The sequence below is a fragment of the Ischnura elegans genome, chromosome 3 (assembly GCF_921293095.1).
Source record: "Ischnura elegans chromosome 3, ioIscEleg1.1, whole genome shotgun sequence".
In the NCBI taxonomy this organism is placed as follows: Eukaryota; Metazoa; Arthropoda; class Insecta; order Odonata; family Coenagrionidae; genus Ischnura; species Ischnura elegans.
The window spans coordinates 58316734-58330052 of record NC_060248.1 but is presented as its reverse complement, the minus strand read 5'-3'; the positions used below and the strand labels follow the sequence as shown (position 1 = coordinate 58330052).

The following is a 13319-nucleotide window of genomic DNA, read 5'->3' as shown; positions in this document are numbered from 1 at the left end:
TTATCACATCCCCCGTAAACAGCACATAACGGCCTTTTACAACGAGGGTTTCCAATATTAACAAAGTACAACACAAACATCCCTACCCTGGATAGGGATCACCTACCCAGGCGGGATTCGAACCCACGACCTACGGTCTGGCAGGCGAGGACTTTACCCCACCGCCACCGAGGCCGGCAATTAGTTTTCATAAATAAATTCTTTGTATCCATTCTTAAAAATTGTTAAGTTACTTGGAAAGGGCTGAAACAGTTGTGGAGGATTGCACCGGACCAAACGCGATAATTGAGCACTAGTACACGCATGGCCTTTTCTCGGTCTTACGAAATACTTGTGCAAATATTCACCCCTGCTAAAACGCCAGCGCAGTGAAAGGTGATGCGGAAATATAATGAACTAACATCGCAAGGAAAGGACAAATTACAACAAAAAAAAACCTCTTCTGTTATGAGTGATCAGAATGGTATGTACAATCGCCATTTATATCCCATGATTTCAATTCCGGGGTACGTATATGGGTTCCAATCATCACTCGTCCTGTTAAGATATGAAAACCTTTTTACGCCGATCCTTTATGACCGACATTTCATTTTGTATTAGCTTGTATCGTTCACTCTGACTCGAAATCGTAATTCATGAAAGTAATAAGTTAGATGGAAGGAAAATATTAGTTATGACGCAAAAATAACCTCATTTGGTCCTCATTCAGACATTCTCTCATAAATTTAGAAAAAAAAACTCATAAATTTTCGCCCACTTGTCGGGAGTTAATGGCGTCATTAGTGTTCCGGTTCATTCACTTGTCCAGGGAGATACGCTCACTCAGGGAAGTTATCGATCACAATAGAGTAAACAACAATTGAAATATTGAAAAGTCTATATATTATACGAGCATAACAATTGAGATTTCTCAAGTTGGCCTCTAAAAGTTTTTAATGGGTTTTCAAAATTCGCTACTCGCGTCGATGAGAAGTAGAGTGATCCTAATTTCATAGAGAAATGAACTATTATTACGGCACAAAAAATTATTTATTTTTGACAAAGGTAAAAACAGGATTTTGTAGAAAAAAATTGAAATAGGAGTGTATTCCAAGTTGTTTGGAGAATGTCTGGTCGATGAGGTGGTACCGACGATGACCTCACCTTTCCTTTACGTGAGAATACTTCTTCTTCTGCCTTGAAAACCTTGTCCGATGGCCCTTAATAGATATCTCGCAAATGAGTACCCAACCTCAACTTTCTTACTTCTTATTTTCTCATTCTTACTTCTATATTTTACCCCACCAACACCTGCCTTAAATTTATGCGTATACCAGGCTTGCCGCTCTTAGGTTAGACAGATCTTGAAAATGATGTGTAAGCATTGTAACCGGTCGAGAAAATTGAAAAAGTTTGGAAAATTACTAAAGCTGTTTGAATTGTAACTATAATTAGGGCTGCTAACGAACATTCATATCACTATATGTTTTTTCAAAATTCTGTGTGAAATAAGGTAGAGATTCAGAATTCATGCATTTTCAGTACTATTCCTCAGGATTGTAATTATTACGCCGTCGGAATTTTAGTAAATGGATCACCCTCCACTCATAGCTTCTCTTCAGACATATTTTAAAAATCGATGAAATTTAAATGGTGGGTAACAAAAATCGAAACTTCAACTGGACGGATAGGTGCCTCTTGCGTGTAGTCCATAGGATTAGATAAAAAGAACTAATTACATCAGAGGGATAGGTTTGTGGAGACTCAAGAGCGTCATCAACTGTTCCGCAAATCGGCTAAAGTTGTCGAATTCATCGAATATCTCGAGGAGTCGGCAAAGGATCCATAAACGGAAAGAACACAGTTCTCTTTATTATTGAAAATCCATCGTAATCACAAATCTAAAATAGGCCAACGAGCTCGTTATGGTATTTTTTTACTTCTAGGAAGTGTGAGGGCAAAGGTTTCATCCATACCGAATCAAAAATTAATTCGACGAATAAAGATTTATTTTTTATTTTTTTCGACATCAATTTTTTATGTTGATTAACATCTCAGAGTATTGGTCAAAGAATGATATGTAAAGCTATTTTCCAACGTTTTGATATATTTTTTATGCCTTCTTCATGGCTTTTTGTGAATATTTTTTTAGATCAGTAAACAAATATTTGCTAGACGTTTATCTACATTAATGAATATCATTCATGGAGTAAAGTACAAAACCTAACCTGAAATAATTTTAGCGCGCCACTACTTGTTCATTGCTTAAATACAGTAAATCTAAAATTTAGATGCCTTCCATGAAAGTTGATGGCGTCATAAAATGAGAGACGACTAAAAATGAGAGATCTGTGGGAACGCGAGGGAAGAAGAATATCGTAATGGGGTCACGATGATTGGACGGGAGCTGCGAGTTACGTCCACAGCTTTCCACGCCCTATTTTGGGAAAGAACTTCAGTGCTTCTCCTCATAAAATATGTGAAAGGGAAGACAGATCAAGAAATGGGGGCGTATTGATCATTTTACTTCTTGAAGTATACCAGAATCGGCTATCAGGAATATCTTGAATCTCTTTTGGACCAGTTTCTGTGAGTCTCTTCGTAATATTCGGACACAACATCGCACTTTAAGGCAATATGTAGCACATCAACTTGCGTCTACAGATATAAGTTCTGATAATTCACTTTAAAAAACGAAAGGAAGAGGAAATGTATCAAGAAGTAATGTTTAAACTATGTCAAAATCGGCTATTAAAATTATTTTCATGCACAAGCCAGCTGCAGAGAGTAGCGATACCGTTTTGGGACACTACTTTGCACTTAAAGACAATACATGGATCACCACTCGCATCTCCAGATCTGCTGCCATAGGGGAATGAGTTCCCCTATCAGAAAAATTTCCCAACCTCTTACTTTAAGTCTTTTATTCCTCTATTGCTCGCCACGTCCATTGTGGAGGAAGTGGGGAGCATTGCGGAGGCCTTAGGTCGGTAGGGGGTCTTTGTCCTAAGGGCTTTGGACGAATGGAATGAGTCGCTCTTCTTGGAATCACTTTTGTCGGGTGTCCCGCAGTGCTGGAGTGACTGGACTTCGTTGTGAGTCCTGGGTCAGCTTTCCGAGGGAGGGAGGCTACTTCAATTCCAAAACCTCAATCAAGGTCGTTGACTAAAATTTAACCAGTCGCAGGGGAGAGAAGTAGTCAATGATGCCACTTTAAAAAAAAAGGAGAGGAAGAACGGAGGGCCATGGAGAAACATTGGGGAACACATGCGTGCCATCAAAAACATAAAAATTTACATTGATAAAGGCAATTTGCAGTAAGCTTAGTGAAAAAAGTGACTTTGTGCGCAGTCGTGTGCACGAGTCCTACGTTATTTGCGAGAAATTTACCGAGAAAAATTCAAAATATTCTTGGTGTTGTAACTGGTAGCGTTCATGTCTGGAAATGGCGACATCCTTCTTCGAATCCAGACTAAAAAGCCAAGTGATTTTCTCATGACAAATTCCACCTTTGGTGTAAATTGCGATATGCGATGTTAGAGCAATGAAACCTATGCAAATGTTTAGAGATTTTTAAATTATAAGTATTGATTACCTTTATTACGTGTCTCTCCGATCTGTCGTATTTTTTTCGTGTCATTCAATCGTAATAAGCTACGCAGGCCTCGGTCGCCTTGCCTGTCAAAGAATAGGTGGTGGGTTCGAGTCCCGCTTGGATAGGAAGCTTCTATCCAGGATGTTAATGTTCGTTTAAGTTAATTGTTAGCTAGTTGAAAAATGCGGATGTGAAAGACCAAATGATGCTGTGTTTGGTACTATGGTAAATATTAATAATGCGCCACTTTATAAACTTTACCTCGGAGGTAGTAGATCCCAACATCATCCCAGGATAAGGACGTCTCACAGTTTACATTTTCACTCGACAAGCCCATTCATGATTTGGTTTTAATCTACTTATATCGGGTTACGGATCGCAGCGGGAGCCATGAGCGCGTGTTGGCCGAGCCAAACTCCTCGTGATTCCCAATATAAAAAGAATTATCATGCTGAAGAAAATATTTAGGCCAATCTAAGCATGATTTTTTTTATGTTTATGAGTTTTAAATAAAATTAATATGATGTTAACATGAGTGTATCATGTGGATAATACTAATTTACTTGCGATATCACCCTTTAATTTTCACATGTATATATAGCGTTCAGAGAATAAACACTTTTCATCTTTCACCTATATCTCAGAGGTAACAAATTCACCTCCGAGAAAGAATTTAAATTCGCAACATTTTCATGTATAATACGTAGGAAAATTTTTCCCTGGGTCTACTCAGTATTCCTTGAAAATTTCAAGATGATAGCGTACATATGTTATTTCAATTACGACCTTTGCCAAGTTTTAATTATCTTTGATTGTAATAGAGTTTGATTCTTAAAGAAACCCGTATTTTTTTGTTTTTCGATCCGTCGTCTACTGCTCGAGGTATTCGTGGCGTAAAATCGTCGTCCTTAACCCTTTCGCAGATAAGGTGATGACGTCACCGGCTCTTACCGAGCGGGTCACCAAGTCTCAGCTACTCCTTATCCTCTCGCATATACCTTTCGCGGATATTTTTTGTATTTATCCTCCTTCCTCTTACCTTCTACCTAGCTACCTTCCTCGAATCAGCGTTCTTCTCTGAACAGGTTAATTAGCCGAAATTTTTAATGATGAAGTGGGAGGCAAATTTCGTAATTTTTATTTTAAAATTACGAGAGGATGGACGAAAGAGGAAGCTTGCTTTTCGTCGTAACTTTTCTTTGCCCTATCTACCGAATTCTTTCAATGAATCGCAATTTTTGGTCTAAGTGATCGGCTACAATATCTACCGATTCGATCGATGGATTTTTCTTCCCCATAGGAAAATCCACTAGGATTGGTAGCATATTAATTGCGTCTCGCTTGGTTTCGCTGTTAGTAGGGCCCACCCGCCTCTGTGACGGTGCGGGATTCCCTCGTGCCTTCCCTTCCTTTCCTATCCACTCCCAGGAGGCGTCGTCGGGCTCCTATCGCGGCGGCGCCTCCTTCCTTGTTCCTTCCCGTCCTTCCCCTTCTGGGTGCAGAGGAGAAAAGCTCGCGCTTACAGTCCCTGCCCCTGGAGTGTATCCCCGCGAACCCGCCCTAGGGTTTCGTTTCCATTGATCGGCTACAATACTTTGGATTCGTGTCACATTACAGTCATGACGCTCGGGCCAAAAATCTCCGTTATCGTAAGAATTGATAAAATAATGGGCATTTTGGCATAATATGTATTTTAGAAATACAACAAAACTTATTTATGGTGATCTAGATCATTATGTTATCTAGGAGGTCAATCATAGCAAAAACAAATGGGAAAGGTTATACGGTATGTATACCAACCAGGAGTAAGGCGAAGTAGTGACACGAGTATTGTAAAGAAAGGTAGAATTAATTTCATTAATAACAGTATTTTAAGCTGTTAAATAACTATGATAAAGACATATCGTGATTTCAGATTGTTATGTGGTCTTTAAACATGAACTTTTCATTTCAGCGTATTTCAACTTGACCTTTCAGCGTAATAAAAAAGAAAACTACCTTTAACCATTATTTTTATTGCTCATTGATAAAAATCAATGCCGTTTATACTCCTATTTCAATGTAGAGAATGACGACTCCTCATATTCAAAATATTTTCCTCTTTCGTAAGAAGATTTTTCACGTAAATCCCCATCAAGTAATTTTTTAGTTTCACAGGAACTCCCGGTGAACTAGAAATATGTGGATTTAATGTAAGCAGAAGCTAATGGAAAAGGTCATGGCACGTGGCTATGCTAGACCTTTATATGATATTTTTCCCGATAAATTCTAATATCCTTATTCCGGGATTCCAACGCCTCTTCGGAAATCTGTTCAATTGGAAGAAAAGCATGCTTCACATTTCCATGCTTAAACCTATGAGATTTGTCGGTCATCGGAGCTTTCGGAATTGTCATGACGTGCTATGAAAAAGCTACGTCGCATAAATCCTTCTCTATATTAACTCTTTCTCTTCCATATTTTTAACCAATTTCCATATATCGCAAGTGTTAAAAAATATTTTTCATTCAGAGAATTCTGTAGATAAAAGAAGACAAAGAAATCCAAATAGGGTATTGATTCACTAAATACAGTGGGTATTGTTTCACTAATAATTGTAGCTTTTGCAAATATCTTAAAGGGCCGTATAATTGTTGTCGACAAACAAGTTGATAGTAAAGTAGAAACTAATAATTGTGTAATTTTACGTGAATGATGTCACGCATGTGAGGGAATTGGCTTGACCGACATTTTGAGGTCATAAGGTCAAAATTGTAAAATTTTGCTGGCACTCAACAAAACATACGACCTTTTCCAATAAGTATGCCAATTTTCATGAACTTAGCCCGAGGGGAAGTGATAAAAAGTAGAGGTCAAAAATGACACACGAGCATTGGGGCAACCTGTATATTTTACTATACATATATCGATGGCTAAGTTCTAACACCAAGTATCTCAATATTTGGCCAGTCTGAGTTAATACTGCTATTACTATTATTCAAAAATAAAATTTTGTTAAAAAAAAAGTTATGCAAAAAACAACTACTTGTTTGCAAATGTATGCTTCTTTTTCAGTTTTATGTACTTTTTTATTTTAATTAAAATTTTACATAATTAAAAAAATAAATAGTTTTTTTTGCTCTCATGAAAAGTTGCTGTTTTTGAGATACGTGTTGTAAGAAGTTAGCCTACGATATATAATAGATTATTTCTGTTTTTCTTCGCGTAATTCTCTTTTTCCCAGAGTTTAGGACTATTTTGGTGGAGAGAATTTGCGCTTTCGTTTTGAAATTTGGTTATGAGTCACTTAAAAAAACAATTTACTGTCACCGCTATAGATCATTCAGTGTATTATACTACTGAAGTCTTGATCAGAGCATTTTAATCTTATTGCGACGAGACTCTAGCTTCATTTCGGATTGGTCGTGCTCTCCGCAATCCACCCTCACTGGGTTTACTCACTCACTTTCCTGTATCTCCCTCTTTCGTAATTTACTCACGCGTGTTTGCCGGACGACAGTGGGAGCGCACGCCTCACGGCGTTTTAATTCATTTACCCTCTTTCGGGTTCCGATGACTTGGCACACGTAAAAATTTGATCGGAAAAAAAAGTTGATTGATGATTCATGAGACGAAATCAATCACGTAGGTGCCTGTTTGGTCGACTAGCTTCGGAGGAAGGCACCCTGAAGAATGGAAAGTGAAAATTTGACAGCCATGCAAGACGTGGAAACGAGAAAGTCATAGGCTGAGGGCACGTCTTTTAAAACTGAGGTAAAATAGATATCAGGGTCCACGAGTGTTTGATTAATGAAAAAGTGAATGAGAATTCTGAACCAACATTCAATGAAATTTTCATTATAATTACCTACTTCACTTTCTCGTATAAAATCTTTTAAGCTCCTTATTTCTGCGCCTACTGTTTGCTATTGCGCCGGCAAATGGATAGATACTTAGATGCCATATTTAAGAAATACTTGGAAGTGATTTATAACATATTGCAATGTTGTTTCTCGCTCATATAAAACCGTCATTTTTTTTGTCACGTCCTGCAAGAATTTAGCGCAGTTATAATAGGGTGGTTTCCTATTATTTTTTTATTGGCTAAATCGAAAGATTATTACTCCTGGAGTACGTATTTCACGCTTTTAGATTTTTAAATGACGATATCTATTTTTCGCGATTAAAGGAAAAGTGAAAATTTTCAAGCGCGCGAAAACGCGACGGCTAAGTATGAATGCCGGGTAAACTTCGTGTGACGTATTTCTGGTTCCCGCTGCCGCCCTGTGAGGTGACCTTGAGGCGAGTTGAGCGCTGATACGACGCAGGCTGCTAGCGGGTAGCTGAGTACCCTGCTGGCTGGTAGCGCTTGGCTTAAATAAGGATTATTAATATCTTATCAAATGAAGAAAACTTTCCGACCTTAGCCAGTTTTAATAAGTGATTATTAAGACATGTTTCCCTGAGCTCTGCGCCTCATGCATGCATTGGTAACCTCAGACCATGTAAAACTCCTATCTACTCGTATAGAAACTAGGTCCCTGTGACGTCACGTGGAGTGGCATCGCTAGGCCGCCAATCTGGCCCTTTTCAAATGAGGATAAAAATTGACCATTGCCATTCGTCTAAACCGGTATTTCTAAAACGAAATAATTTGTATATTATGAATACAGTAATGGTGGGTAACGAATCGCAATCAATGCCTTTCGATTTCTTTGATGAAGGAAACTACCCTATTAGGGATACTTGCTGTATATGTTACCAATCGGGTATTTGCTAGAAATCTGTACAATCGTATGTTAAGAAGTCAAAATGAGCATAGCAGAGCAAAGGGTATTTTTTAACAGATGCTTGTTCGTTTTGGAAAACTGGCAGTTCTTCCTGCGTTTGTTGAAATAATATTCCTCTAACACAACAAAACTCATGAATATTTGTATTCTTACCACTGCTGAAAACTTCACCGTTCCTTGCGTCGGATAGGTAGTAATAATTGCTTATTTCTGTATTTTTCCTCGTATATTTGTTTATTTCCACAGTTGAAGACTATTGTGGTGGGGTGAATGTGCGCTTTAGTGTAGAATTTTGGTTATTTGTCGCTCAAAAACATTATATTTTCACCATTACAGTTTGAAATAAATGTTATATTCTGAACATAATTTTTAAAATTAATGTTTATGATTCTTCGACAGAAATAGTCTAAAATAAAAATGGAATTGCAACGTATGCCTCATGGTATTGGAACTGTAATTGTCGGGGATTTCATTGGACTAAGTAGACATACCATTCGCTTATGGACCTCAACTCGTGATCTAGTGCATTTTAATGATACCGTATCTAGATTGCTCTCGTCGCCAAACTTAGAATTACGTGTTAAAATATCAGTAGCCACGGCATCCCTAACCACCGACGTGTAGTGACCACCTGTTATCAGATGAGTCCTCATCGCCAAAGTCCAAATGCATCTCTTATCAGCATCAAAACTGGAGTGAAAAAACATATGCTGTACAAGTAATGTTCTAAAGAATTTCACTGTTACATTAATCTGGTCAGACCGAGTTAGTTTTGTTTCGGAAAAGTCAAGAGTGAAATCATTCGAAGTGTGGGTGTAACGAAGAATGATGAAGATAAAATGGACCGACGGAATTAGAAATGAGGATGTGCTAAGAAGAGTGGGAGAAAGGAGAAGTCTTCAAAAAACCGTAGGGAGAAAACGAGACAACTTAGTTGACTATATTATGAGGCATGATTCTAATGGCCTGATGAAAACAATCATAGAAAGACAAGTGGAATGGAGGCAGGGTAACGGGTGAGCCCAAATGAGCTACATAGGACAGGTTACAAAGGATGTAAAAGAGAAGAAATATGAAAAGATAGCGGATATGAGACAGGAATGGAGAGCTGCGTGAGACCAATTCTAGGATTTTTTTACTTACGATGATGACTCCTTCTCATTCGGATTAACTAAGAGGTTTTTTACATACCTTTGATGCAAATAAAATATATGTACTTTGTTGAGTTCCTCATGTAACAAAAATATACCATTGTCCGGCTCTGTTTGCCATTCTCTAGGGATCAGAAAGTCGCACGATTCCACTCACGCATGTGCTTAGATTGGTGCCTACGCAACGCCAAAACCAAGAACGTCATTCAGGAACGTTGTGATGAAAATTACCGAGTGCATATTGCATTACACTGAGAGGCTTGCGGGAGGCTGCTTGCGGCGGTAACTTGCATATCAGGGTTGGAATTCGTAGGGCAAGAAGTAGTCCAAGCTTCCTACTTTACTATAAACGCCGGCGTACGCTAATTATACGGACCTTAAAAATATCTTTAAAAAGTTAGAGAAATGAAAACAACAACGTGGAAAATTTTGCGATACTGCTCAAACCGGTAGGAAAGAAATAAACCGCGTGTTGTTGTTGTTGTTAGGAAAACCGCTACAAAGTTTACTTTCTCTAACATGGCACATAAACGTTGGCTTTGATGAATAATGCTTTTTTTCGAATTATTTATTTTCGAGCTGCATTTGGATTGTCCTAGAGTACGAAATGTCCTAGAGCAGAAAATCATGCATGAAAATTTGTTGAATATATTAATTTAAAATCGAGAAAAAGCGATCATAGCGTGATGCAACTTCGCCTGTTACTCACGAATGACAATGCTATCTAAACCCTTTCAGTCATTGTGTCCAATAAAATGGACATTACTTTTAGGATATTTTAACCCCCCAATGTGCATACTTGTCCATACTTCACAAAAAAAGCCAACGTTTTTGGTAGTTGATAGTGATAAAAACCGCTCAATTTCTCTTAATATTTAAAGGCTTTGTTCTCACCTTTCATGACTCGTTCCGCCTTCTTAGAGGTCATCCTCGGCCTTCACCAGGCGTGTCCATCTTCGGCACCCACCGGCTTTCCCGTCAACGTCGCCGGAGCAACGGGAACAGTGTTGATACGCTGCGCGGCGACTTCAAAAGTCCTCCACGCTCGAGTCACAAGTGGTCGGACGAACGTGAAAGGAATCTCGAGTATCTGGAGCGTGTCCGTCACACTTGCACCCTCGACGAATGCGAATCTGCAGGTTTTTATAAACTTGATTTTTGCATCCGACCTCGAGACCGAGGCGAAACCTCTCACCACCCGCAAACACCCCCGTCGACTCCCGAGGAAAAACACTTCTCGCGCCCCCGACCGACAGTCAACCAGAAATATAATTCTTTCCTTACATCGGAAGCTGCAGAGGAAGAACTTAATGTTTCCGTCACCGACTCCGCGACGGAGGCGAAATCTCCCTGGGTAAGACCCCCGTCGACTCCCGGCGTTAAACACTTCTCTTTCGCCCCCGAACGCCAGTCTAAAAAAAGTCCGGACTCGCCGTGTTCGGATGTGCCCGGCGTGGCGGAGCTTCCGCGACCGGTGGCATTGACTCCCCGCTTCGGAGTGCGCGCCCGTACGTGTTCGGGGGAGAACGAAAAGCGAAGCTCCCAAAGGGGGAAGCGGAGAGGGGCTCTTTTCGCTTCTCGCGCGCGCCCAACAGGGGGCGTTGTGAGGAGTAGGGGACAGAGGGAGCGCGTAACGGCGGAGCAGTCCTCCCCCACTCGAAGCGTGGTGGTCGCCTAGCACCCCTCTCATTGCCACAGGGGAGAGAAGGGGAGGAACGGGACATAAGGGGCGGGGGGTGGCTGGATGGCTCTCTTCGTGAGTGTTTGGGGGTGAGTTGATGTGGGGTGAGGGGCAGGGGGTCCGAGCCGGAAGCAATGGTAGGGTTTATTTGGTGGAGTTTTAGGAGAAGGGATGCATGCTGGGAGATATTAGTCTGGGGCTCCACGATATTGTTGGCACGAATATTACAACAGAGGATCCTCAAGTCGGCCTCTAGATGTGTTGACAACCACTGCGTATTTAAATGGGTTTACAAAAGTCGCCACTCGCGTCGCTGATGGACAAAGTGATCCGAGTTTCAAGGGGAAATAAGGTATAGTTAGCGGTTAAAACCGCTTATTTCCCTAATTATACCGGTTTTAACCGCTAATTATACCTTATTAATGTATATTCATGATGATGGCATCAATCAAATTCATAACTTTTCTATGCTATTCCTCGCAATTACAAACATTGTTCTGCAAATATTGGAAGAAAGTTGATCGCGTTGCACTCAGGACCGCGCCGCGGAATTTTGAAAAGCGATTAAAATGCGATGCTTGGTGGCAACAAAAATCAGCCTTCTATGGCATGGAATTGGGCCTCCTCTATGCAGTCCCCTCGATTGTTAGGATGGACCTCAACAGGAGCTTTTTCAGGGAATGGCGATGTGCAATATCGATATCTTGATTATATGATTATTCATCTAGTTTATTGTTCCCACATTGAAAACATCATAGTGAACTCATACCAAGGTAATACTTAGTACGAATATCGAAGACGGAATGGAAATAATAATAACAAGTTTGGGGTCAGCGATCAAATTAACCCCGGATTTATTCTTTAATTTTGGGAAACAATTGACGTACCATCTTAATGAAATACTTCTCTGGTCATTTTACTTATTTACGACATAAATATGTTAAACTTTGGGGAAGGTTTACTATATTTAATGAATTATTTTACCCATATTTCCCTTTGCAATGTGGATAAATGGAGAGGGTGAGGTGAACGGAAAGGAAGAAGCACGACGACGATAGACGAGGATGACGAGGAGAGGAAACGCATGAAGAGGTGACAGGTGGTGTGAGTACAAAGAGGGGAAGGGATGTTAAAAACCGGGTTTTGGAGGAAGAATTTTAGCTCAACGGTGGAAGAGAATTGAATTTATAGATAGTAATTAGACAGTCCACATCCTCAGCCTCCTTCCTCCTCTTCTATTTCCACTGTTCCCTCGACTGGTGTGCTTAGAACCTTTCCCTCTTAAAATATAACCGATTTAATTCCCCTTGCTCTTTTGTTAGGATTTCAGTGCTTTTCAGCAAATCCTTTTTTCGAACATAATCAACCCGCTCTCCTTAGAATCCTCCACACCCAAAACTCGAAAGCGTTGATCTTAATATTGTATATTCTTCTCAATGTCCGCGTTTTCACCTGAAATTTGCTGAGCTCCTTTGTTGCTCAGGGTAAAAAGAATACATTCACATATCCTTTCGGTAAAATATCTCTTATTTTATCATTTTTTTTCGGACCTGGGAATGTAGTGCGATTTTTTGATAATGTTCCTCGTGTCATTCGAAAGATTATCTATTTATAATATAAATCTAAGCCTTGCACGTAGCCTTCAAGTCAACGGCAGCTACCAGCATGATTCCTGTGAAAGGTTTTTAACAATCAATCTTCGTTAGTAGGAATGTTAGTTGGTTTGAATCTACATCTACAAGCAGGCATCAGAAAGGACTAGGATTTGTTGTTGAGGTTAAAAATATGTACCAATTTGGGCGAACTGCCTTTGATTTAAAAATACTTTAAAAGTTAATGGTTAAAATAAAACTTAATGAATCTAATAAAATATTACGATACGACGTGACTGGGTAGAGAAGTATGGATTGAAAATATGTGCCTGCTTGGCCGAAGTGCCTTTGGTCTATGTTTAAAAAAGATAATGTTTAACATTAAACTTTACCTAATCAAACATTACGATACGTCCATTTATAATAAGTAACGAACAACGTCCGAAAATTTGCTAAAATACTAAGTAAATTAAATTAAAAAAAATAAGTATGTTTTAAAATTGTTAAAGTTGACGCGCCTAAATGATGAGAAACTTCGTCATCCGCCCGGAA

The 13319-nt window shown here is 39.5% G+C and overlaps 1 protein-coding gene across 1 annotated transcript in view; it reads right to left on the bottom strand.

Moving 5' to 3' along the window:
• Positions 1 to 11060, bottom strand: part of LOC124155855 (protein O-mannosyl-transferase TMTC2-like) — a 70790-nt gene extending 59730 nt beyond the window's left edge. The window contains exon 1 of the mRNA XM_046530007.1: positions 10389 to 11060. Within this exon, the coding sequence (XP_046385963.1) occupies positions 10389 to 10422 (34 nt within the window). The 5' untranslated portion in view covers positions 10423 to 11060. The remainder of the gene's footprint in view (positions 1 to 10388) is intronic.
• Positions 11061 to 13319: the final 2259 nt, after the last annotated feature.